At 49.5% G+C, this 27,201-nt stretch overlaps 1 protein-coding gene across 2 annotated transcripts in view; it reads left to right on the top strand.

The window, feature by feature from the left end:
• The first annotated feature begins 1,009 nt into the window (after positions 1-1,009).
• The window catches only part of IGFBP2 (insulin like growth factor binding protein 2), a 51,215-nt gene continuing 25,023 nt past the window's right edge, over positions 1,010-27,201 (top strand). Inside the window, exon 1 of one of the 2 annotated variants that reach the window (XM_072341091.1) lies at positions 1,010-1,412. In XM_072341091.1, the coding sequence (XP_072197192.1) occupies positions 1,010-1,412 (403 nt within the window). Of the gene's footprint in view, positions 1,413-16,565; positions 16,657-27,201 lie in introns of those variants that run through there. The other variant, XM_072341092.1, reaches the window with a different exon arrangement.

Below are 27,201 nucleotides of genomic sequence, written 5' to 3' on the forward strand. Positions count from 1 at the left end.
CTTTGGGGAAATCTGGGGAGTGGGGTGGGAACATATGCTTAGTGCTGGGATGCATCGTGGGGGTTTCCTATCCCTTTCTTCCCCTGTTGGTCCCACAGACACATTGTGAAGCTCCACGGTTCCACCCTGGGAACTGAGTTGCACGAGGGGCACTTCACCTTTTCTTTAGTGAGAAAAGGAAAGCACAAACAGCAGAAAACCTGCAGCAGGGAATGGCAAATATAAGCGCCATGATGCTGACATTCCCCTGGCTGAGCGAGCTCAAACTCAGTACATGGCTTTAGCAATGTCATCTCACGACATGATCAGACATTCCCAGCTCCATTAGTAAGGTTGCAACCCCTTGGCTTTGCTATTCAACTTAAGGCATCAATCATATAGAATCATAGAATCACAAGGTTGGAAAGGACCTACAAGATCATCTAGTCCAACCGTCCTCCCTTTACCATACCTACAGTAAAACCACTGAACCGTATTTCCTAGCTCCCTATCCAGACGCCTCTTGAACACTCAAGTAACAATATAACACCCCCCGTGCTTTGAAACCTCCGGGTGAACTGTGACAGCGGAGCAGGGGGAGAGGACTATGCTGGCGTTTAAAATGGGGATTTCACACCGAAGCACTGAGCCTGGAGAGCGTCCCCTCCTCCTTGGGAAAGCACTGCGGAGGGCTGTCCCCAAGCCCCCACAGCGGGACCCGGCTCCTGGGACGCCCCCAGCCCCATTCCCGGCTCTCTTTGCGGATTCCTCCCCACCGGGGCAGGGTCCACCCTCGGGGTACCCCCGCACCCGCCACCTCCCCCGGTCAGACCCCCCTTTTGCCCAGCCTCTCGCACGACCCCCACCGCGGGTGGGCGGCTCTAGGACCCTGCGGCGCCGCGGCGGCGCGCCCGGCCCCGCTCCGCACCGAGCCGTGCCGCGCCGTGCCGTGCCGCGCCGCGCCGCGCCGCGCCGCCGGGGGGCCGAGCGGCGTGTCCACCTGCCGGCCCCGCCGCCCGTCAGTCCCGCCATGGCGCTCGGCGGGGTCGGTCGCGGCGGCGCGGCGCGGGCCGCTTGGCCGCGGTTGCTGCTGGCGGCGTTGGCGGCGGCGCTGGCGCTGGCGGGGCCGGCGCTGCCCGAGGTGCTGTTCCGCTGCCCGCCCTGCACGGCGGAGCGCCTGGCCGCTTGTTCCCCGGCCGCCCGGCCGCCCTGCCCGGAGCTGGTGCGGGAACCGGGTTGCGGCTGCTGTCCGGTGTGCGCCCGCCTGGAGGCCGAAGCGTGCGGCGTGTACACCCCGCGCTGCGCCGCCGGTTTGCGCTGCTACCCCGACCCCGGAGCCGAGCTGCCCCTGCAAGCCCTGGTGCAGGGACAGGGCACCTGCGCCCGCCGCCGCGATACGGCCGAGTACGGAGCCAGCGCCGAGCGCCCCGCAGGTGAGCGGCGGCCGGGAGCCGGGGAGAGAGGAGACCCCTCGGGAGGGCAGGGAACGGGGGGTGCCTGGGGGAGGAGCGGACAAAGAGGTGAGGTTAGGGTGGGAGTGAGGAGAGGATGGGTGTCCGCGGTGGGGTGAAAAGGGTGCTTGGGGTCGCAGCTTTCCCCGAGGGAAGTTTTCCTTTTTTGCGAGAACCACAGAGGTGGGGTGTAAAGGGGATTTGTTGGGGGCAGCTCCCGGTCCAAAGGCGAGGGGATCCGGGCTGCGGGAGGACGGGGTGGAGGTTGGGGTCTTCCGGAGAAGTCCCCCGGGGCAGACTGAGGTGGAGGTGCGGCTGGAGGTGGGGGCTGCGCCGAGCTGGAGGATCTAAGGGGCGCTTTGGGTTTGGTGGAGAACTGGAAGCAGCGCGTAGGGTGACGGATGCCCTGAAGATACGGGCGGAGGCGGCGTAGGAGCACCATGTGCTGCCTGGTGGGAAGTGGGCGGCTATGGGGCCACGATGTGGGAGCCATGTCCAACTCGCAGCAGAGCCCACCCTGGGGCTGGGGGCCCCTCTGCCTCCGTGCAGAGGGTGTCGGGGAGGACTGCAGCATCCTCGAGCACGCCGCCTGAAGGGACGCCACAGGCTCCGGACCTGTTGCTGCGCCGACTGCTCGCTCGAGACAGCTCTCTCGGGGATGCCATCGCTTAGCGAACACCTCGGCTCTCTCTGAGCGAGAGGGAGGGGCAGAGAGAGGGGGAAAGAAAAAACAGCGGCATAGAAAACTTCGCTCGGTGCTGCTTCTGTGCGGCCACGCTGCAACCATCCCCGCTCCTGTCCCTGCTTTGCTTAATGGGGCTGTGCACCACTGCTCAGCTGCACCTTGTGAGCATCTGCGGAGTGAATTCTGCACTCTCTAGAAGAAGCCGAGGGCATTCAGATGGAAGGAATCTGCTGCTGACTCCAGCTTTATGCTTATTTTCTTCTTTATTCTTCTTTTAGAAGAAGCTGGAGTGGAATGGAGAACGCAGCAGTGGTGTATTAAGAGATGATTTTCGGAGTTAATGCCACTTTTGTGCTTTTATGGACTCCTCCCCCTCCCCCCCCCCACTAAAATCACAATTCTGCTTCATTTTACTCTCTCTGTGCCTTTACAACGTGTGTGACTGATTTGCCCATATCTCTGCTTATATGCAGCGCTCACTCACTCACATATAAATAGCTCAGCTTAAGAGCGCTTTAATGTATGTGGCGTTCTGCAGTGTCCATAGGGGATGAATAATAAAAACACTGGCACATCTTGAAGCAGCGTGATGTGAAGCACGCAGCTGGAATATTCGCCGCCGAGCACGTCTTGGCAGCCGAGCCTGGACATCCAGAAAAGGGTTTGCTCTCTTCAGATTACAAAACTTTTAACAGGTTGTTGTAGCTATTAAATAAAACCCACAACAAAAACAAAGCCCCCATCTGCCAGCTCCGCTCGGTGCTGTTCTGCTCAGGCTCACGGCGCTGCTCCCGTCTGCAAAATGTACACGGGGGAGAGTTTGCCTCCGCTTCAAAGCGGTGACAGGGAGAGCAGTCTGGCACCCAAAGCACAGAGATTGGAATTCCCTTTCAAATGCTGATGTCAAGCTTGTCTCGGTGCCCCAGAGCAGGTTTTTGCCTGCAAAAGGCAGGTGTCTGCCTTTTTTTTTTATTATTATTATTCCTTTCTCAAATGTGCTTAAAGGTATTTGCCCTTTTTCCCCTTTCCAGCTTGAAAAGGCTCCTTTGGCTGATTCAGGGCTGGAATGCAGAGCTCGTGCTATTCCTAAATTAAGAGGTTGGCAAGTTTTTTTGTCCCTGATGAGATGCAGAAGGATTGCCCAAACGAAACAAGGACTAAAACTCTGCAAATCCTCCCACTGTGGCTCCGGCATTGTTTAGTCTTCCACTTAGGTCTGTAAAGCCAATCCTGAAATGGTTGTAGGCGGAAAGTAACATAAACCACCATGTAGCTAGGAAGCAGGGGATGTTGCGCATTGCACAAGAAGCTTTGGGTATTTTGAAGATGTTGGGAATGTTGGAACAAAACAGCAGCAGTCTGTGGAAATTGGGCTGAGAACCTCCACCCCCTCGGGGAGCCGAGGGCATGAACTCCTGCGGATGGAGGCAGCGAGACGGAGGCTCAGCACCTCTGGGGATCGGGGCCTCCAAAATAGTTCTGATGCCACTGGACCGCACGGTTTTATGGTTTATTTCAGGTCATCACGTCACCAACTTGACACAGTGCTGAGTGAAGCCGCCCGCACGCGGGACAGAGGGCTCTTATTGTGTGCGGAGCTCTCATGCCAACCCTGAGTGAATTCATTCCTTCAGCAGGGCACAGAGCTCTGTGTACTGTTTTAAGGTGGATTCATGGGTTGAGCACCTGGAGCAGAACGAGGGCTGCCCTTACAGTGTGCTAGCACCCTGCTTGCTTGCATGCTGTGTCCTGGTCCCCAGTGGCCATCTTCTGACTGCAGGATCATTAAGGTTGGAAAAGACCTCTACAGTTATCTAGTCCAACCGCATCCCATCCCTACTGTGCCCACCAACCATGTTGCTCAGTGCCACATCTCCATGATTCTTGAAGACTTCCAGGGATGGTGACTCCACTGCCTCCCTGGGCAACCTGTGCCAGTGCATCACTGCTCTTTGCTCCTAATGGAGACCATGTCTTATGGTTACGGGATTGAGGTTGCAGGCAAACTTGTGCTTGCGGGGCTGGGTCTGCCCCATTCACCAGGCCAGGGTCTCTTGTGGAACAAAAACAGTGCCAAAATAGTTAACCATTAGGAAGCAGTTTGCTTGATCATCCAGCTAAAATCCCTATTTGGGATTTGGCCCCAAATGCCACACATCCTTCCTCATAGGTCAAATGTCAAAACCTCCATTTCCCCCTTGGCAGGCAGTTGCTAGAAGACAGTTTAATGTATTGCTCCAAAACACAGAAGACTCTGATGCTGGAGGTAGCATAATGTAAGTGGAATTTTAACAGCAACTCAAAAGTCATGCCAGTAATGCTATGACTGCATTTTTCACATCCACTGAATTGCCAGGAAGACTTCTGCTTTCCCCCAGCTTTTCTACGGAAACAAAGCGTTTGTCATGCTCTGCACGTGCAAGTGTGTATCTGCCCTTCTGCCTCCAAAGCTCCTGACCTCACCAGATGCTCTGACATAGCCTTAAAGGCCAGAAAGGTGTAGGCAGAGGGCAGGGGAGAGCCTGGCTGTGAGAGACACCCATGGTCTGTACCAGTTAGCTTTTGAGTCAGAAGTGCACAGGCATGGGAGAAACTCGTTACCAGTGCTGCAACCGGGCATCCAGTCTGGCTTATGCAGGCTTGGGTATTATGAGACATTGGAGAAACCAGCTGCAAAGAGCCAGTCCATGGCACTTCGTTAATATTGCCGCTCTGGCTGAACTGAAGGGCTGCAGGGCTCTTGGTTGTGGGAGAAGTTATTAGAAGTGAAATGCAATTAATAACAGCTCCAAGGATGGTACGTGAATAAGAAAGCATACAGTGCATCCATTCTTGTTGCCTCTGGGGTTCTGCCTGCAGATGCACCAGGTTTCTGAGGTCTTCTGCATCAGCTGTGTTTGGTCAGGGATGAACCCAACCAGGTTCTGGGCTGGTTGTCATCTTAAGATATGAAAGTAATAAATAACAACCTGTGGAGCAGCTCCTTGAAAATAACACTCCCTCCAGCCCCAGTCCCACAGGAGCATGCTGTGATGGGGCTTATGGTGTTGTGAACACAGGCTAGAGGGAATAGGGAGTCTGGGAAGATTTTAAGGCTCTAGCCCAAAGGAGAAATATGTTTTCATGCTGTCCTTTGGCAAATGATCTGTTTCCTTCTTGTCCTTTGCAGTTGTTTCCTTTCCTCTGGGTTTCAGGCTCATGCTCGCTGAGTGTGGTATTTGTCAGGGGAACAACGAAGAGCCCTGTCTGTGAGAAAGTCCATGTCGTTTGTTTTATCCACATCCAGGAATTGAGCCGAGATAAACAATTCAAGAGGCAAAGCAGTGAAAACTGGAATGCGAGAGGTGTGTTTGTGTTTGGCCCTGGTCTAAACCTGGCTGCAGCATTCACAGGGGCTGATGCATCCCACTGGTGGGCTGCTGCCATCATTCCCACACACATGGTTGGGTTTGGGAGAATGGGGCTTGGTGGATTCCTTTGGGGTGGTTCTTTTGCTTGAGGCTGGCAAGTAAGACGAAGGGCAAAGTAAAATGTGAAGATGCTTTTAAAGCATTTCTGCTCCACAAGGGCTGAGCTCAGTGGTGTGCTGAGTTTTCAGGTGTTCCTCTCTCCTCCATGGGAAGGTGCTGCCCAGATCAGCATGTGTGTAGCAGAACATACTGAAATCATCAGGCTCTGCTTTCCATCACGTCGGGGCTGGCTGTTTTTATCTGCCAGCGAGGTGTGTTTGTCCTCAGCACACGCCTGAAACTGGCTACAGTATGTTTGAAGCCCGTGTCCCTCCTCCTAGAGCTGTTCCACAGCCATCCTGAACTGAGGAGTTACCGGGCTGGAGGACAGAATGACAACTTCAGGTGCTGTTTTGTGAGTCTAGCCCTGCTTGTTTTCCACCACTCAAGAAAACAGATTGCACCTCTGGCTCTTTTAAGTATTAACAGTGTTACCAGTTAGGGGACGTGCTGTCTGGATATAAGGAAAAGGGTTTTTTGCAATAACAGTGGTGAGGCATTGGAACAGGTTGCCCAGATTTGTGGTGGATGCCTTATCTTTGAAGACAGTCAAGATCAGGCTGGGGGGGGGGGGGGGGGGGGGGGGGAGCTCTGAGCACCTGATGGAGCTGTAGGTGTCCCTGTTTGTTGCAGGGGGGTTGGACTAGATAACCTTTAAGAGTTCTTTCCAACTCAAGTGATTCTATGATGATTATTCTACCACAAACTACCTTCATCAGACCAAATCTGTGCCTGAAGCATTTCTGCCCACCTTTGGTGGCCAGGATGTTTTCATTAGTTGGCCAAGTATGAGCTCATTAAACATGCAAGCAGGCAATTCATTACAGGCAAACGTGACAGATGTGCCATACCAGGAGGTGCTCAAGGCCAGGTTGGATGGGGCTCTGGGCAGCCTGATCCAGTGGTTGGAAACCCTGTCCATGGTTGGGTGTTGGAACTGGGTGATATTTGAGGTCTGTTCCAACACAAGCCATTCCATGATTCTGTGATGTGGTTGCCCTGGGTGAAGGCTGGAGGAACAGGGCTTAGAGCACAGTTCCTGGAGCTTTGTGGCAGCTCAGCATATGACAGCCTGGGTTCCGTTGTTGTAACTGCAGAATGATGGTGTATTTAGTATTTTACCCCACAAGTAATTTGGCTGGGCATGAGCAGGAAGATAAAAATCTCCTGCTGTCTCATCTTACGATTGAAATAAATTGTTTTAGAAAGGAAAGGTTCAGTAATCACATGCCTTTCTTGTGGACCGGAGTACGGAAAAACATCAGGTCACTTTTATAAGCCTTAATCTATCTTTTGACATTGCAGCTTTTATTCTGAAGAAAGCTGCACTGTGCCTCTTGGCTGGTAAGGGAACAAGTTCACTGCCTGGTGCTCTCTGTAGTCAAAGATCCCATTAATTCTGCCGGCCGCGAGGAACGATTTCTTGGTATTTCATTCTGGGCTGTAATTGAGAGTGACACAAAGCGCTGGTGGGAATTGGACCGTGTTGAAATCTGTGCTTTTCCTTACAATTTTCTGCAGATAGAACAGCTCAGGTGGGATGGAGGGATTTTTAATGCTCTGCCATTGAAATTAATATAATCTCCACTGCTTTGCTGGCTGAAGGCAATTTTTGAGGAGAGTTTCTGTGCCTCCTTGCACCTTGTCTTTGTAGCCAGCTGATGCAGTATATCAACAATGGGGAAATGCCCTTGCAATTACTTGCATGACATCTTCTATTAGAAAGATCCATAGCCCTACAGTGCAGGGAAAATTCATTAAGCAATACCTAGTGTTCCTGCTCAAGACCACAGCAAGATTTCTCCATTTGGTTTTTAGACTTCAGTGGAGGCAGCATGATCCCAGTTCTGCTGATTAGCAGTGAAAGACCCAGTCCATGCTGATGGGTTTCTCAACTGAGGTTTTCTGTTAACCTTCTCATGTTTTCCCGTTGCTGTCTTAAAACTAGGAGAGAGCGGGCACCTGATGTCCATGTCCCAGCAATGTTTTTTGCTCAGTCTTTTTGGGGTCTGGTGTATAAAGTGAGTTGCTGAAGGCATTTTGGTGGTTTTAAGTGTCCTCCAAGTCCTTTTTGGCAACTTCAAAGAGCAAGTGTTGTCTGTCTTCCAGTGTGGCCTGTCTTCTGGTGTTCTGCTCTTCAGAAGGCCCAGATTTTACTCTCAAAGGAGCAGGGAAAATCCTGGCCTGAATTTGATCCATTTGGGGGTGATTTTCTGTTTCAGTTTGGAAGGGTTTGCCCACAGCATGGGGGCTGTGGCTCAGCAGTAAGCTGAGTGGAAGTGCACAGTTTGCAACCTGAGCAATGATGGCCCTCCCACACAGCCCATGTGGAAACACTGGTGTCTCCTTGCATTCTGCTCCATTCTGCTGTCGTTTCATCTGTCACTTCAAAAGCAAGCAGAAATAGGGAAGGAAACTTAGGTTTAGCAAAGAGGAAGAGCAGGAAGGGTGACTGGCCTAGGAGTTTTGACCTCTTGTGCTGTTGGAGCCCAAGGCTGGTGTTGGGGTTGTGCCCCATTGGCCCCAGCTATGAATCTCATGAGGTTGTGGACAGTCTGGATTGACAGCTGGGAGAACCAAGGTGGCTGGGCGCTCCCCGAGGTGTCTGGTTTCTGTCCTCTGGGTCTTGGCCACCAGAGCAGTTGGCTATGTGGGTTGTAGGGTCAGGGCGGTTGGGCACAGTGACATTTCTGTTTGCAGTGAAGGTAACCCAACAACCCTGGGTCTTTTGGTGGTGGTCTTCTCTGCCTCCTGGTTCTCCTCACTCTTCCTGCAGTGTCTTTGCTAAAGGAAAATTCCAGTTACCCGGCTGGTTCATGTCTTGGTTTTGGGGGCACCTGTCAGGGGTGCTGCAGTTCGCCCTCCGTATGATAACAGCTTTACTCTTTTAGGTTTACAGCTGAACTAGTGAGAAGAAAATGCTGGGTGATAAAGCTATAGAAGTTTCAGCGCTGCTCCAGGGTCCAACCCAGGCTCTGACAATGTAGCTCTCAGTCAGACTGGTGAAGGACAACAGTCCCGTGGTAGAACCTTCTTTTCTATTTGCACTATTGAGCTCCAAGAGCCTTTTCTTTCATGCACAGTATTTACCACTAGCCAAAGACTGTGAGTTTGATACAATCTCTGATGTGTACAGGACAGTTGCCCTTCATCTGAACAACATACAAACCAGAGTGATGCAATAGCAGGGAAATCACAGCTGCCCACCTTGATCTAACAGTGGTGTGAATGGACAGGTCAGTCATCTGCCATGATGGTGACTGGGATGAGGAGGCCTAAAGCAATGGATAGCCATGGTAGGGGACCTTTTCCACTATCCACAGTGATCGGTGATCCCTCCATGTCTTGTGCAGAGGTGGTTTGAGGAGGATTTTATTTATGCTGTTAGAAATCCATCTAGTCCATTATACAGGACTTTTGTGTCAGAACACCTGGATTCCTTGTGGTGTTCAAGGAGAGTGGCCACTCCTCAGACTGGACAGTGAGACAGCACCGGAGGTGCTATTTTGAGGCTGACCCTCTAACCCATCACTGAATTTAAAGAGCAGTCCAGAATTTTTTGGAGCAAAAGGAGACTATGGCAACTATGGCCTTCTTACACAATAGATTGGCACCTTGTAGATATTCTGAGTCATATTGTTGTTGTTGTTGTTGACAGTAGTGACTGAAATAAGTTTATTTCTTGCTTATTTTCCATACCAGACCCCACAGACCCTATTACCTCCAGCTCACAGGGAGTGATACAGATTCCATTAATTCTTGTGCATTAATGGGGGATTTTGGTTGATGGGATTCTTGCCTGGAATTTCTCTGTGGAGGAGCCTGGCTTCCCACTGATTGCAGATGGGACTTGAAAAGTTCACCCTCCTAAAAGACCCAGTGGGATGGTGGGAGTACAAGTTCCAGTGTGCTCAGAACAGATTCAGAACCCTGTTCCCTTCAGGACACCTGTCACTGAGGGAGTGATCAAAGCTGGGCAGGTGGAAAAGCTTGGTCTGCAGAGCTTTGAATGATGTTGAACTGCTTGATTTTGGAGGTCTGAGGTCTTAACCTTTGTGCATGTCTGGTCGGGGGGCACTGGGAGGAATTTGGCACGGAGCCCTGTAAGGCAATGGTCCCATTTAGCAAAGCTGGGGCTGTAGGGAGTTGGGGTGAGGAAATCACAACATCCGCTTCGGTTTCTGCGTTCCCTGTCCTGGGGGCCAGTTGAATGTTGCAGGAGGCCACAGGAATCCTGCTTATGACCACAGCCAGATTAATGGCTATTTTGGCAGCTTTTCAGGAGTGAGGAATTTGGCCACTTTCACAATAATGGCTAGAAATTCCACAAGAATTAATTAGTTTTATTACAGGACATGTCCTTCCTGCTCCTCCAGGGCTGCCTGAAACACTGAACTCATTACATGAATAAATGAAAATAGTACTAAAAATAAAACCTGGTATCCCAAGCCTTTGTCAGGAAACACGCAGAGTATACCGACATCCTCCTCCAGATGTGCTTCTGAAGCTGTGGCTTTTCGGCCAGATGAGATCTAAACTCAAGTTTTAGATCAAGCACAGCCACTAAAGTGTCCCAGAGAGTCTCTTTCAGCCTCTGAGTCTATGCTCAACGTGAGCCATTCATATAGGCTTGTTGATTTTTCCTCCAGTTTGTTTGACCCTTGGATGTTGATACATAGAATCATAGAATGGCTTGAGTTGCAGGGGACCTTAAAGATATCTATTCAGAGCCCCCTGCCATGGGCAGGGTTGTCTCCCACCAAATCAGGCTGCCCAGGACCCCACCCAACCTGGCCTTGAATGCCTCCAGGAATGGGGCATCCACCATCTGTAATGGGTTTCCATAGTGCTGTTCCTACCTTGCAAGGACCTTTTGTATCTGGGGTAGGAAAGTGCTTGAAAATGTCTGTGACAAAGGGTCCTCTGCATTTGAGTTTTGGTCAAAGGAATGCCATTAAAATGACAGCATGTGACTTTCAGAGAGCTGCCAGAGTAACTGCAGGTTGGGTAAATATTTTGGAAACCCAGAGCTGATAACTTTCCCTTGCTTACGTTTGTGCAGAGTCTGTCTTTAAAAGCTTATCATTTCTCACGTAGCTTTTTAAACAAAGGTACTGCGTGGACTCTGTGAGCTCAATCTGATTTGAATCCCTTTCTAGTAGCACCAGTGCTGTCCTCAGAAGTTTGTGCTGGTAAGGGACAGGTGTGCAAAATGGCCACTGCTTGCTGATCATTGCAGTGTTTGCTTTATGAATATTGCTTCAGATACTTCTGTTTGGGCAGAAGTTCTCCATTTCAGTCACAGAATCATAGAGTCATTAAGGTTAGAAAGGCCACTCAGATCATCTAGTCCAACCATCACCACCATGAGACTAAGCCCTTCCTTCTGCTCAGCCCCACCTTTGTGGACCAGGACTTGATTCTGAAGTTGAACACGGCAGAGTGACCAGGGTGGAGACCAGGTTATTGCAGGTCTGACTTTACAGAATGTGACTTGTTTTGTGCTCAGCCCTCTGGGGAATGAACCATGACCCTTATCCAGCAAGCTGAGCTGACAGACAAATTGCAGATTTTTCAGCATGAACAAAATTTCCCCTGCTAGAAAAGAGTGAAAAATGATCATGCAGATGGCTTTCTTCTCATCTCAGCTGGTTGGACAGCTTCCGACTTTCTAGTAATGATTGTTATTGATTTCAGTCATTGCTTACCTCTTGTTTTCTGTTTATTCTATCTTTTTATCAGTCTCATTTCAAGGATTTGTTACCTTAACCCCTGGCCATTGGGCTGGTCCCACATGTCCTGAAACAGCCCTTTGAAAATTCAGACCCTGCTGAAAGTGCAGCACAGATATTACCTGGCAGCAGCCCAATCAGGCCAAAGGTCCATCAAGCCCATAATCCTGCCTTAGGTGGTGACCAGCAGTGCATAAATTGGGAATTAAAGAAAAGAATGAGTGAATATGGGGTGAGCCTTGCCATGAGCTGCCTTGATGATTTCCATCAGAGGGGCTTCAAGTGCTGCTGCATCTCTTCTTTTGAAGCAGCCCACCATGGACTCCATTAGAATTTGGGGGTGAGACAATTCACATGATCTTCTCCTTGAAAGAGCTGCTAACGACTGAAACTTCAGGTCTGTATGGCAGAAGGTAAAGTGTCTGCAGTGCAGTGCCGCAGTTAGCATGGTGGCATGGTGAGGAAGGCACTGTGCCTTTGAAATCCCTGCAGCTGTGGGCTGAGTGGTGTCAGCAGCAAGAGTGGGGCAGGGCTGCCTGCCTGGCTGTGGGACCTAGGCTTGTTGTGCAACACTTGGAGCCTGCTGTTTGCTCTGCCCGGGAGTTACCCCGAGCTGGTTGCACCTTTTTCTTGCCAACCTTGCAGGCGTGCATGGTGCCTGAAGGGCAAACAGCTCCAGCCCATGCCTCCAGGCAAAACAAGAGGGACTGTGACACTAAGGATCAGGTGCTGTCCTGGAGCTGGAATTTGGGCTGAGGGTGCTAACTTTGATGTGAGAACAGTACCACATGCGAGATAGGGTCTTGGACTTGGAACATGGTCGTAGACATAGGCATGGACATGGGCACTGGAACAGGTGCCCAGAGAAGTTGTGGACGCCCCATCTTTGGAGGCATTCGAGGCCAGGTTTGATGGGGCCCTGGGCAACCTGATCTAGTGGGTGGCAGCCCTGCCCATAGCAGGGAGTTGGAACTGCATGGGCTCTAAGATCCTTTCCAACCTAAGGTATTCTGTGATTCTCTGGACTCACAGCTGAAAATGGAGCAAATGTGGATTTTCCGACAGCAGCTGTGTTGCAGAGCAGGAGATACAGTTGGTCCTCTGGGTGCTGGAGCTGTCATGCCCTGGCTTGCAGCATGGCTGGCTTTGCTGTTTTCGGCCGGTGAGTCAGACCCTGGGCAGCCCTAGCCCAGGGCTGCAGGTTCGCCCTTTTTCCATGTATCTGTTTGCAGGCAGCCTGCTTTGCTGGGGCTCAGAGGAGTCTGATCCTTCCCAAAACCCTGTCCTCACACGTTTGGACTGGATGATCTTTTAGGTATTTTCCAACCTTGGTGATTCTACGATTCTATGATTGGAGGGACATTGGAGTACCAAAGCTTGGGCATCAGAGTTTGGACACCAAAGTTCAGGCAAATGCATTTTGCAGTGCTGACTGGAGGACTCCTGTCATACAGGAGAAGCAGAAATAGCAAGTGACTAAACATCACGGCGACGTTCCTGCCATTGGAACTGAACTCCCTATTCTCTCTTGGCTGAGAAAATGAACTTCCCCTTTCTCCTTGTGGGGTGGGTGAGCTGGCTGCCTTTGGCCATGCCCTCGCTGCGGGTACGCAGGACGGCTCAGGTCAGGCTGGGAGGAAGCACTCCTGCTGCGGGCTTTTCACTCCCAGCTCCTTTCTGAAGAAAACGTGCAGGGCTTTTCCTGGCCAAAGTGCAGGGCTGTAGCTGGAACAGTGTCCAGCTGGCCTCATTTTGGAGCTGGTCTCGGTTTTGGGCTCCTCTCATCCCTTCCACATCCCTGTTTCTTAGACAGAACAGACTGGGAGGTACTGCAGAGACAGTGCTACGGAAACCCCTGTGGTGCCACATGGCATGTGCAGCCTAGTTTGAACATGCCATGGTGAAGAAATAGCTGAAAACCTCCAGTGTAAAATCCCCTGGGATTTTTGGGGGTTATTTTGGTGCTCTTTCCAACAACAGCAGAAACCTGGTCTTCTGTGGTATGAGAGCCAGATGGGCCCCTGGTGGGGCATCCACCGATGCCAAGAGGGAAGGATGCTATTAAACCCATGCTGATCAATGTGTCATCTCAACCTTCTTCCTTAGCTGCTGTTTTGTCCCATCACCTATTTTTGGGGCCATCAGGCTTTTCTTTCTTTCTTTCTTTTTTTTTTTTTTTTTTTTTTTTTTTTTTTTTTTTTTTTTTTTTTTTTTTTCTGCCTGTTGCAAAGTGCTGCATTCTCTTCCTCTTGTTTCCTCTTGCTGCACTTCAGCCTCCCCTTTTCTCCCCATGCCTGCTCTCAGATTCATCTGCTCTCAGATTTTTGCAGAGGTGCTGGCAGGCTCATTTTGACCTGTCTGGCTCAGCAGAGATCTGCTCAGACCTGCCGTGCTGTGGAGCGAGCAGCTGGCCAGGTCCATTCTGGTGGGGTGGGAGGGTTGGAGCCCGGGAGGTGACAGGTTCTGGACCTGCTGTGCAGTGGAGTCCATGTGTCGGGTCCTGTCTGGGGCTGGTGGCTGGGACTGGTCATTTTGGTTGCTCACAGTAAAAAGCAAAAATTAACCCACAAATTAAAACGTGAAAAATCATAGAATAATTAGGGTTGGAAGAACCACCAAGATTACCTAATCCAGCCAGCAACCCCTTACCACTGTGCCACCTTACCACTGGGGTCTTTCCAAGTGGTGGCACTTAAGGTCATGGAAACCCAACATAACCACTCGCCTGAATGCCACCTCTTGGTGGCTTTTATTGTTACTGTTCAGTTCTTGCTGGAATTGTGCTATCTATGGCTCTCCTCAGTGGAACTGCTGGTACTCTGGCTCCCTCCATCCCACCAGCCCTTTACTGACCACAATCTTCTATCCCTTTTCCTTCCAAAAGAGCCATAATGAAGCCTTATGTCCGACCATGAGCAGACCTGTTTGACTTACCAAACAGAATGAAAACCCAGAACATATTCTCCATGTTCGGTTTTATTTGCTCTTTCCTTTCTACCAGCCAAGCCAGAAGGCTCCATGTAGATGCCATGTGTTTGCACTGTCCTATTTTTTTGTGCAGAGACGTAGTTGCTTATAAAAATGTGTGCAAGTTTTCCAACTAGCTTGGGTTGGAAATCTCCTTTTGTTGCCTTGGTACTAAGAGATCCTAGTGGCTACCTCTCAAGGGAAGGAGAAGGCCATCAAGAACAGATGGTGGTGAACCCAACTGGGACTTGGAGATGAGAAAGCCATACAAAGGTTTTCCTTTGACCCTCTGTAGTAGCCCCTTTTCAGCCCCTCCTGTGTTCCAAACAGGGTTTTCTTGGAAGCCCATCCCCAAAGCTGGGTCTGGTGGCTTGTCACCACGTGCAGATCCTGCACCCAGGCTGCTCCTGGACCATCGCCACCCCCTTCTGAGGGGCAGAGGATCAACACAGTGATGGAACCACCCTGGGTTTGGGTTAGCGGGAGGGCTGTGGAGGAAGTGGCCCTGCATCTCCCAGCTCTTTATTCCTGTTACCTGAGGCACTGTCTGTCTCCTCAGCATGCAAATTACCCTCTGCTTTGCATCTCCTGTAATTCAAACCGGTGCAAATTGCTTTTCTCTGCCGCTGATATCCGTTTTCTGACCTAGCATTGAGTTTTGGCCTTCACCCTTTCAGGGCTGGCACCCACTGATCCCGGCTGAGAAAGTGGCCCTTTGTGCTTGGGCTGCTTGGAGGAGCCGGGGAGCTCTGTCTTCCCCGCTGCGAGCCTTTTTGGCCTGTTCTGATGGGCAGGGATTTCGGGGTGAGGGGGAGGTGAGAGCTCTCCTTGTGCTGGAAGAAAAATGATGAATGACTCTCTTGTGCTTCTGAACAAAACCAGGAAATCGGGGGGCGGGGGGGAGGGAAAAAAAAAAAGGCAAAAAAAAAAAAAGGAGAAAAAAAAAAAGAAGGAGGAAATGAGAAACAGTAAAGGGGCCTCCCCCGCCTTCATATAAGCAATCACTCCACAGCATCTGGAGCCCAGTAAAAGGGCTGTTCCCAGGAGCCCTCGCACTCGCCAGGCACGCAGATCTTCTCTATGGGGCTTGCTGCCGCCCGCTGCTGTGCGCAGACCCGGGCTGTGTCTGCACGGCCATCCGTCGGCACCGGAGGTGCACGTGTGTGGAGGGGCTGGATCCGGCCCCGGGACGCTGCTGCATTGCTGTCGGCACAGCCGGAGCACCCGATACGGTGTTTGTGCTGGCGTGCTGCCCTGCGCCGGCGTCGCGTTACAGCAGTGCGGGCAGAGCGATACTCGATCCAGCCTGGAATCCACTGGAGTGGAGGCGTCCCTCCTGCCCCCAAAGCATTTTGGACGTGAGAGATGTAGCAGGGGTGAGAGCGGAGTGTGTCATCATCCCTTTGTCTTTGTGTCAGGTTTTAAGCATCCTCAAACTTGGGGTGAGCCTATTTGAGAAGCCCAGTGTAAGCTGTTTTACATTGATCATAGAATAGGTTGGGTTGGAATGGACCTTAAACCTTTTATGTGGTCGGACAGAGATAGGATGGGGGGAATGGCTTTAAAATAAAAGAAGTGGTGAATGCTCAGTCCCTGGAGGTGTTCAAGGCCAGGTTGGATGGGGCTCTGGGCAGCCTGATCTGGTGAGTGGCAACCAGCCCACAGTAGGGGGATGAACAGGATGGTCTTTAAGGTCCCTTCCCACTCAAGCCATTCTGTCAACATCTAGTTCCACCCCACTGCCATGGGCAGGGCTGCCAACCACTAGATCAAGCAGAGTTATGTAACTCCAGTGGGGTTGGAGATGATGGTTCTCTAGCATGAGCCACCCCTGACACCTTGAGTGGCTGAGGAGGCCCCCATGCAGCCCTGCTACAGCTTGCTGTGCTGAAGCCACAGGGATGAAGCTCATTGCCTATCAGTGACTTGCTTGTAGGAAGCCTCATCACTGTTTCTTAAAGCACAAATCTGATAGGGACTCAACAGATCAACCTCTTTGTCACTGTAACCTCAGTGGCCTTGCAGGTGACTTGCTGTAGAAGGGGCTTGTCTGCAGTGGGACAGCTGTCCCCAAGGATGGCTCTAAAACAGAAATGGCAGTTCCCGAAATAGAGACCCCCACAGGGGAGCTGTTCTCACTGCTTTCCAGCTGGAGACAAGTCTCAGTTGACACAGCTGATCATCATCATACAGGCACAAGCATCAGCTGCTAATTTGGTTGTAGCTCTTACCGTTCATCAAGCCCACCTGAATTTAAGCATTGAATGGGGGCTTAGCTTGTTTTTTCCCTTGCTGTGTAGAGGCTGCAGAGCTTTTCTTCCCTCTCTTAATGTGTAAGTACATAGACTTTGTTGTACTACCTGTTGTCCTTTGGAGGATTATTTTGGACATGTATGTGATGTCCTTAGCATAGAGTGCTGCTTAGCGTGGTCCCACAGGCACTTTGCTTAGGAGGGTGGAAGAGAGGGATAGCTGCCCTAGTGGAAGGGGCTGGGTGATTGTATGGAGAGGGGACCTTGTTAGCTGGGCCCTATCAAAAGGAGAGGATCTCCCCATGTGGTTTTCTTGGGGAAAGCTCCTGAGGGAATCCTGACTCTTCTGTGGTTTCCATAATGCCAAACCTAAGGTGTCTGCGTCTCCTGATGTCTTACTAATTTACTAGTGATGACTTTTGGAGTTATTTTTAACAGGCACATTGTGCAATTAATGGGCTTTTTATTGATGGCAAACAAGCTGAGTGAGTCAAGGATGCTGCTGGAGCTTGACCAGCAGCCTTGCTCCCCAGTGCTATAGGAATCTCTGGTTCTCTTTTCTATCTTCACTTCCCAGCCTGATGTATGGGCAGCCCTGATCTGCAGTTGTGGGGTTGGCTGGGAGGCTGCAGCTGCTGGTGGGCTTCTTCAACGCACACAGGTCTTACTGGTGTCCAGTGTGCCACCACCATCCAGGCTAACTCCCTGAAAAGTATCAAACTTCAGTGGCCAAGAAAAGAGCGCTGACCTATTTTGGACACTTATTTATATGCAAGTTGCTTCTCTCTGTCTCTGTGAAAAAGCTGTTGTGACTCCAATACTTCTAAAGTTTTCCCCTCCCATAGCTTTTGTTTCCAACCGGATATAATCTAGGACTAACACCTGTATTTTTCAGCAGTCAGAATAAATATGGCTTTAAATCTTTTGGCTTTTTCTTTCTTTTTAAAGTTTTCTGGATGAAACACTTCTGCAAAGCCAGCTCTGTAGCACTGAGCTCAGCCTTTGGCTGTGCTGTCTCTCTCTCTCTCTCTCTCTCTCTTTTTAACAGATTCATTTCTTAACGTTTTTTCTATCAACTCAAAGCTTTCAGAACGAAATAGGGGGAAAAGAGATGAAAATGTGTCACTGTAGGCTCTGGTAATGAGCCATGTAGCAAAGTCAGCTACCATAGGGTCACAAAAAAAAACCCACCTGTGGGAAGCTGTCAGTTTTAGCCTAGTTGTTTTTCTTTAAAGTACAATTTCCTATAAATACACTTAGTGTGTATTGCTTTGATGGAATCGTCTCTTGAAAGATCTTACTGATTAAAAACTGGTTTCTTCTGTCTTGTTTTGACATCTCGGCTGCTTTCTGGCTTTGTGTGCTGCTGTTGGCAGTTAATTTCTGGTGCTTTTAAAATTGAAATTGTAGTGACTGTCAAAGCTGTATTGCTGGAATAATCATGGAACTTGAACAGCTCAGTCAGTGCAGCCATGTGCACTAACCCTGCCTGGAGACTTGTTATCCTGTGTATTTTATGACTTGTATTCCTACTGTCCACAGCAATGGACATAAGTTAGGCATTTAATCAGCAAAATAACCTGAATGCTGCAGTTATGTTACCCATACATGAGTGACTGTTTCAATAGTCCATTGTATTTTATGATATTTCCTACTGTAGTCTAGGAACTTTTTGTGTTTATAGGATCTTTTTGTCTTTAAGGCCTCAAAGAGCAGGGGTGAAAAAATTGGGAGCAGCTTGATTTATGGAATTTGCAAGCCCTTTGGCTTTGCTAGCCAAGCTTGCAAAGTCACTGAGCGTACCAGCCCTGTGCTTAACTAGCTGTGTGCCCTGAGTGCATCTTGCACCAGGACCAGCTCTCAGGAGGTCAGTGGGAACCTTGACTTCATGCTTGTCTGTAGCAGAGTTTGACCCAAAGTGCATGTGCAAGGGATTAGGGAAGTTTGCTTGTTATAACAGTCATGGCATGTGGCTTTTGTGTCTACTTTCTGGTTTTGGATTGTTTGTCCTGAAATCAGCATGTACACTGGCAGTCACATAGCCATGCACACATGTGTGTTGCTGTGTGGACCTGACTGGGTTTGGGGCTGTCCTGTCAGCTGTCAGGAGTGCTGGCTCCAATTGCTCTGACTGAGATCACTTTAGGGAATGCTATAGATCCCCCTCCTCAGTGCTCAGCCCATGTGCATCCTTTACAATTTCAAACCCGAGGCTGCAGTTTCCCTGTACTGAAAGCTCACAGCAATATGTTGACCTCCACACCTCATAATGATGGCGTTTGGGTAGACTTTACCAAAAATTGCTCAGGAAAAGATGTTCTATACAATCACTTTCTTACAGAAGCTTGGACTGACTGAGCATTGGTGTTCTTTCCCCTCTATTGCTGCTACCATATTTGTCTCTAAGCAGGAGGGCAGATTAAATCGCAGCACACCTCTGTTAACGTGCAAGTATGGCAGCTCCCTTAAATTACATATTAGTTTTATTTTTCATGTGGTGAGTAATCTTGCTTCTCAACCCTCTGGATGTGTGGAAGAGCAATGGGAAAAAAAAACCAAAACTGCTGCATATGCATTTCAAAACTCCCTGTGGAAGACTATTTAATTAGTTTTAATGAGCTGGCTGGTGTGCATGCACGTGTGTGTGCTTTCACCACTTCTCTCCAGCTAACAGGATCAGAATTGCTCATGCAGGTAAATTGGATGAGTATGTGGGGGAGATGTTTGTGCAGTTGCAGATTGCAGGTCTTATGCAGACTTTACCTGTCCTGTAATAGGGCAACCTCCATTGCGGAGGTATAGTATTTGGTAGTGTGGGCGGACAGGTTGGAAGGAAGATTTGTCCTCAGCTCCTTAGGTGAGGAGGGAAGGGAACAGAGTGTCTTTGGTGTGAGAACTGGCTGCAGAGTTGTATCAGATCAGAGGGCTCATGCCACCATGCTAGAGGAAGGTTTTAATTGAATTGAACAGCCAGTGAGGTTGGGATCTCTGTGCATGAGGCAGATAACAACCATTTGATTTGCATCTGGCTGCCTCTTGGGTCATCCCTCCACCTTTGTTTCCAACCTTTCATTGCCAGTGACAGCCCCAGACTGGCTGTGTGTGATTTAACTTCCTTGTAGGGTTGATGGCTGTGGGTCAGTACTCTGTTTCCAGGAGGGACCAGGCTGGGTACAGAGCCATGTTGAGAGGGGTGGCCATTTTAATGAGGGATTTCTCTGTGCTTTTTTTTAATTAACCTTTGTTTTCTGTCAAGAAAGCTGTCCCGAGGCATGACTTAGCGAGGCAAACATGCTCAGACAAAGGGAGCATTAAGCCTGCACAGAGGGAGGGGAGAGGGTTACACCTCTAATTACTTTGTGTGCATGTAATTTTTTTTCCCCTCTGGTGACTGATGGGTCATGAAAGGACTTGCTGGGGTTGATGTGTGATTCACTGGGGCAGAACACGTTCTTGGCTGATGGTGTGGGCTGTCTGGGTGCCCAGGGCAGGCAATGCCGTCGCACGGGTGTTGCTCATGCCTGAGTCAGCACTTGTGCAGTGCAGCTGGAGTCAGAGAAGAAGGGGCTCTGAACTGCTTCCAGGTGTCCCTACCCCTAAATAGGGACAGACAAGCAGGGAAAATAAGATCAGTGACAATGGTTTCTTAGACACCCAGCTTGCTATCTTCATGTCCAACCATGGAGTTTGTGGTAGACAGCTGGGCTCTCCTTAGTGAAATGGGGTCAGTAGTTGGCTGGGAGGAGAGTTAGTCCTCACAGTATTCATGTGGGAAGCAAAGGAGAGAGGAAGGGGAACTGGGGTAGAGGTGGAAAATAGTTGTGGGGATGGAGTTCTGTGGAGTGGAGGAGAAGTTGGGGCTGCCGAGGAGAGGGGAGGAACTTGTGAAGTGGGACATGTACAAGACAGGCTTGGTGGGAAGTTGGGTGTCTGTTTTTAGGTAAATAGTGTGATGTGGAATTCAAGAAGCAGCTCCAAAGCCTGTGAGCTTGGCTCTGAAGGGTCCCAATGAACAGGATGCATTTTTAGTTTGATTCCTATAGAGCTTTTGGATCCATTGAGCAGCTCCCTGCTGGTGAGGTGGTGCCGAGGTTTGACTGGTTTCCTCCCTAGAAGTCTGGTGGAGATTCCTGGTCAGGTAGAGGAGTAAGGCTCTGTTAGTGTTTGCTTGGAGAGACAGGCTGCAGTGTGAGTTCTGCTTCCGAATTAGACGTCAGAGCATCCACACAGGTGATAGGGCCCAAGGTGTGCTGTGCTCCGTTCCTGCAGTGCCTGGCTCTCCCTCTGGGAACCAGTGCTCTTGCTGCACCATTGCTGCCCTTGGCCGTTGCTGAGAGGAAACCGTCAGCCCCAGGGCTGATATTGAGTGGCATTTCCAAAAGTGAGTTCAATAGGCCTTACTGCTGGGTTTCTTTCCTCCGCTTTTCCAGTGTTTCCTTGGTTTTGCCAATTCCTCTTTCCTGCTGGGAGATGATCCCGCAGTCTAATAAATCTCACTTCCCGTTTTAGAGAAAATATTTGTCAGCAGATTTTCTCCTCTCTCCTATGAATCTCCCTTGCATTGTTTTTATTAATTTGCCTCCAGCAAGAAGGAATGAGCATTTTTGCCATTTTGAACAAATTCCTTGCCCAGACAAAGTGAGGAAGTCTGTCTCCAGTGTCACCCGTTTGGCAGAGAAGAGCTGTGGGAACCAAACCATGGAAGTTCAGTTGCGTCTTAAAGATTGCAACAGGGCTGTAAGGAGTACTTTATTTTTTTGGGGGGGAAAAAAACCCATTTGGGGGTCCTGTCATTAAACAGAACGGATGGACTGCAGTAAATGACTTCTTTTGCAGGAATCCCTTCTGGCTTGAAAGGAATTATTCATGCTGTTACGCAATCCATGTTGAATTTTCAATTTGTCACAGTTTTCCCCTTCCCCCCCTTTTTGTCCACCAGCCCAACCAGGCTCCTGCTGGGTTCCTTCATTGACTAATGTGCTTTAGAAAGAGTCTTAACGCGTACGTACAGTCCTGATCCGGCAGCCCTCGTGCGCTGGGAGCTCTGCTTGGCGCGAGTGGCTGCAGTGCAGATGCAGGTCGAGAGTCCCTCCCAGTGTAGGGTTACCCCGCCAGGAGGGAGAGCCATCATTTTTCAGCCCGAATTCTTTCCTGAAAGGCTGTGGTTGCCTGGTGTCTCGGCTTCCCTCTGTGGATCGGTGTGGGAAAGCCACTCGCATTTCTCAGCCATTCACATTCCTTGCAGGAGGAAACCTCAGAAGCAGAGGTTTGTGGTCCTTTGGAGTCATAACCTGAATGTGGTCTCAGAGTAAAGATACTGGGAAAAGCTCAGGGCCTTTGCTGCAGTAATTGTGGCTCTGGAAGGCGATGGCTGAGCTCGGTGTTTCATTTTACTCAAACAACTCAGATGTGAGATGGAGCTGTTGCTGATGTTGTAACATTATTGTGGAAGAAAGATTTCTCCTGGCCATGCTGTGCTGTTCTGGTAGCTTCCTGATGGCCTTCACCATCCTCCAAGAGAGTGGGGTCTGAGCTGTGGGTGATGCCTGTACCTGCCAGCGTGGGCAGCACCCACACGCAGGCTGGCTGATTCACGGCGATGATGCAAACAGCTGAACTGCCAGGGGATGGGGTAACGTGGGCTCTTCTTTCTGCTCTTCCCAGGCAGTGGAGGGAACTGAAGATTGCAAAGATAGCTGTTGCTGCTTGTATTTTCTTTTGATTCTCCAAAAGCTTAAGGAAGGGAAATAATTGGTTTGCCTTTCTTGTTTCCAGGGTATCTGTGTATGTCTAACGGGCTGCAGTCAGGGGGCTGAAGAATGATCTGATAAGTAAATCCAAGCTAAAAATTGCTGATTGGAGCCCTTCCCAAAGACCCTTTTGGTGCTCTCCTATAGCAGCACAGGCCTTGAATCTGACACCCCCACCTTTCCTTATGCCTGTTACTAATTCCTCCTGCTGCAACAAGTGCCGCAGCCCCAGCTGCTGAGAGCAGCCCTGGGCTGTGCTTCACCTCTGCCCCTCCCTGGGGCCCTGGACATGCCAGTGCTTGCATCCTCCTGCTGCATCCTCCAGCCTGCTGCAGCTCCTTTTCTTGATCATTTTTGGAGGGCTAGAGATGGGATGTGGTATGGTGGTGGTGGTTGTTAGGTTCATCAGCTTTGACAGCGTTTGTCTCTATCAGAGGAGAACTTCAAACTTGCAAGAGCAGATCCTTCCCTATTAAAATCTGTCACACCATACTGACTCTATGAGGAGGACAGCTGAGCAATAAAGTGTGAACGTGGTCATTGTTTAGCTTTTGTGCTCAGTAATGACTTCTATTTCTCATTTTAAAGCAGCGTACTGGCTGTCCCATTTTGAGCCTGGCTTCCTTCCAGATGAGCCGTGTGTGTGGGCACGTGTGGATTATCTTTGTCTCTATGGCTACCCTGAAAACTTTTGAATCAGAACATTCACTGGAAGGACTGAGCTCTCAGATACTGTTTTTTGTTGTGTTTTTTTTTTTTTTTTTTTTTTTTTTTTTTTTCCTATGGCTTTTGTGAAACAGTTGCTGGGTGGTGGGACTTCACCATGTTAGCGTACTGATGCAGCTCAGCTTCTACTGCAGCCCTATTGGGCATCAGAGAGCTGACAGTCTCTAAGTATAGTCTCAGGAAAAAGCTACATTAAAAAATACAAACACCCTCAAGCTTTGCTAGACCTGTCACCCCAGAGTACTGATATTAATTAGGTCACTTTACTAGTTATCTGTTCATCTGTACATAGGAGCAGTTGATGGTTTGCTGATGGAACCCAGCTGGAAACTGTAGGGTATGAGAAAGTGGACCTTATGAGTCACATGTGAGCAACAGGGGTTTGATTATCACCTCCAAGAGCTGTTGTTTGCTGAGGTTTTAAATCGTTTTGGCGATCCCTCAGGTCCCATGTGGGATGGAAAAGTGTTCTTTGAGGGTTAAAATGTGATTTTTATTTTTTTTAGAAAAGGATTATCACATTTAAGCTGTTCACTGTTGTGTACTTGCTAAGTGCTGCTGTCAACATCTTGAGAAGATAACAAGTAACAGCAGTTACAAATATCATTGTTGTAAGTTCTGGCTTTTTCAAGCACCTCCCCACTTGGGGACTTGAAGACGTATCTAATTAGTCAGTTTTTCTGGCTGTGGGAGATCACTTGCTGAGACTCCTGTTCCAGAGATGTCTGTCTTCATGGCCTCTCTGGATCTTATTCCCTAACAAAAACTATCTTTGCTCCCCTCCTGGAGGCCATGTGTTCTGCAGGGAGGGTGAGGATCTAAAGTGGCGGCCTGGTTGGGTGGGTATCCTATGGACCACCTTCTTAGGACACTCACTGGCTTGTCTTACACCTCTGACTGGGCTTGCAAAGTCCTTTTTCCTTTATTTTCCTTGTCCAGTTGCAGTAGTGCACAGCTGCTGTCTGGCACCCTGAGTTCTTGCCCCACTGGATACGTCTGCACTAGGTTGGATTTTGGGGATGGATCACGCTTGGGAAGGAAAGATTTGGTGCTAAGTGAATGTATGGTCCCTCTTCAATCTTTCTAGACTGTGGGAGTCCAGTCTTCTGCAAACAAAAATAATCAAGATTTTTCAGCCTATTTTTTAAACAAGCAAGTGGCGACATTTCCCATGTTTCAGTCATTCCATTGCATGCCCAGTGTAATAATCTTTGAAGCCATTTGAACTATTTGTTATTCATCTTGTGAAAATTGGCAGAGAGACCCTTTTAATACTTTAAATTTGACGTCAAAGAACTGCATGGGAAGCATTCCTCTGTGCCAGTCCCCTGGACTGCTGGCCTCCTTGGTTCTGCTCTCTGGAGGACATGCTTAGTGCATTGTCACCTTGGGCAACGGAACAGCTGAAACTGGCCTTGTCAATTTATGTTTTTAAAATGCTTGAGAATATTCTGTGTGAGATCCAGACGTACTGATGCAATTCATAGAATAGGGTGAGTTGGAAGGGACCCTTGAACGCTGTCTGGTCCAACTCCATGCAGTGAACAGGGACATCTGCAGCTTAATCAGATGCTCGGGGGCCCTGCAGCCCAACCTTGACTGTGTCCAAGGATGGGGTATCCACCACCTCTCTGGGCAACTTTTTGTTTCTTTTTGCCTTCTCAAACCCTTTTTTATCCCCTTCTCCAAATGGTTCTTCTGCTGCTAGAGTTCAATTCATTTTCTCCAAGTCTTTTTTGATCATGCAGCTCAGCACAGCCCTCGTGTTCAGGGTAAGCTGCTACAGAAACTGCTGCTGTTCCTAGCGGGTCTTCCAGGTGCGAATCCTTGTATGAAATGGGTTTGGATTGCTGCCTGTTTGGCATGAGAGCAGAAAGAGGGGCAGGGTCACAAGCTAATGTTGTTCCAGTGCAAGAGTCAGTGAAGGCATGGGGGCAGGGAGGAGGGAGAACAAAGGGAAGAGTGTCTTTGGCTGAAATGAGAGAGCTGTTGCTTGAAGCCAGAAGTAAGACAGTATTAGATATAATTGAAGTAGTGGAATAAGTGGTGGAGAGAAGGCAAAGGAACGTGGGGATAGCTGCCTCTGGACATCTGTACATGACCAAACAGCTGTCCTAGGAAGAAATTACCCTGTTTGGGAACTGGTTAGGGCAGGTTTACTGAAATGCAAGAGATTTCATCATGCGGTTGCAACTTTTTTTTTTCTTTCTCCCTCCCTGTAGGCCATCTGGGGATTTCCTAGCTGATCCCGTTCATGCTCCTTTGCTGGGCACTTGAGATCTCTCTGATAGATGCCTGTGAACAGCTGTGGTAGAAGAGCATAGACCTAGCCTAGCTCATTAAGGGAAAATGAGTTCAGAGCAACTAAGGTGATTTGGAAGCATTAATCACTGCCTTCAGTGGGAGATAAGGGTTGTTTTTCGATAGGCCAATGCAATGAAGGCATGATGGATCTGGTGAGGTAGGCAGATGGCCGCTATCTTCATGGAAGCAGTGAAATAAGATTCTCCATTACCCTTGGCAAGAGTCCTTTGCCCTGCTGCATTGCTTCAGCAAAGCACTCTCATCTTCCAGTCATTAGTCATCCGCTTGTTATTTCATTTTGTGGAAGAGATCATAACCAGCTGAGGAGGTAGGGCAGCACAAGAGAGCAGGCTGCCTTCCTATACCACTGTATTGTTGCTTTGTCTTTGCCTTGTTCTCCTTCCAAACCCATGGCCATTATGACCATACAATGGAGAGCAAGCAAGAACATTCCTTATGGTGAGTGGAGCAGCCAGTCTGGACTTGTGCAAGACTAGTTGCCTCATCCTGGAATTACACTATCCATTGTGGAAAAACAAGAGCTGGAGTTGGGAGTCCAGGACTCTATTCCTGGCTTTGCCACTGACGCCTGCATGATCTTGAACAGATGACCTTCAGTTACTCCGGCTTGCCTCTCTGCTCTGCTGTAAGCACTGGGACAGTGCAGTGTTGGTTTCAGAGGGCTCTGAAATCTTAGTGCATTTGAGGAGGATGATGAAGGCCTCCAAAACCAGAGCCTTGTCCGCAGTGCAGCCTCTGAGTCTCAGCAGGCCAGGAGGACCAGCAGTAGCAGGTGGACTTGAGGAGCTCTGCTTCTGGACCTGAACCTGAAGATCCTTATTAGCTAATCCAGCCATGAGGCAATGAGATAAGAGGAGAGCTGTGTATCCCCAGCGGCCTGGCTGTTTTTTTTCTTTGAAGAAGGATTTGGGAGACAAGATTATCTCTAAATGGGTTTGTTCAGCAAGTTATATGCTAGAACTCTGTTGTCCTCAGAGGACCTCAGGTCAAGGTGGTCATCTTTGGTGATAACAACAGCATCTGACTGTCTTAGATATGGAGTCAGATTTATGACTTTTGGGAGGGAGGCCGTATGACCTTTGCTCCTGGTGGGGTCTTGAGGTTCTTGCAGGCCTGAACCTCAGTGTCTGAATCTACTCACGAACTGGGAGCAATGATCTCCCCATAAGTAGGGAGCTCACTGCAGCATGACTTTTCTTAAGGGCAAGCCGGAGACTACTGTAGGCTCTTATGTGCCTAGGCTCACGTACATTTTGGCACGTACACCTCTTTGATATGAGAAACGATTGGGTTGAGAAAATGCAAATGGCTTCTGCAAAATTGCTGATTCTTATTTTATGGGAGGAAGAAGAGACGCACCCAGTTTTTTCCTGAAAGTCCTGAGTTTGAGGAGTGCCTAACCTCAGCCTCGCTCCGTAATCTCACCATGCCTGGTGCCAAGCAAGAGCAGGAGTTTTTTAGCAGGCAACAAGGTGATACAGTGAGGTGTGTTTGCTGCAGGCAGGCAGGGGCAGCTGTTTTCTCCTGGGGTTTTGCATGGGGTCAGCTTTGCTTAATCTGCATTGCCTGAGATAAAAAGCAAGTCAGTCCCACAGCTCAGGGTTAGTGCCTGGGGTTGTCTTGGTTTGGGCAGCTGCAGTGCACTGGGGCTTCTTGTGAAGAGGCAATCCTTGGAGTGAGGCAGGTGAGGTAATTGCTACAATCCTCTTCCTCTCAGATTTCACAAAGCAGCTCCTGCCTTTTCAGAGTTGATGAGAGAAAGAAACCTCTTGCTTTGTTGTTTTTGTTTGTTGTTGTTTTTTTTTTTCCTTTTCATTTAGCTTTT

The sequence above is a fragment of the Excalfactoria chinensis genome, chromosome 7 (assembly GCF_039878825.1).
Source record: "Excalfactoria chinensis isolate bCotChi1 chromosome 7, bCotChi1.hap2, whole genome shotgun sequence".
Taxonomy (NCBI): Eukaryota; Metazoa; Chordata; class Aves; order Galliformes; family Phasianidae; genus Excalfactoria; species Excalfactoria chinensis.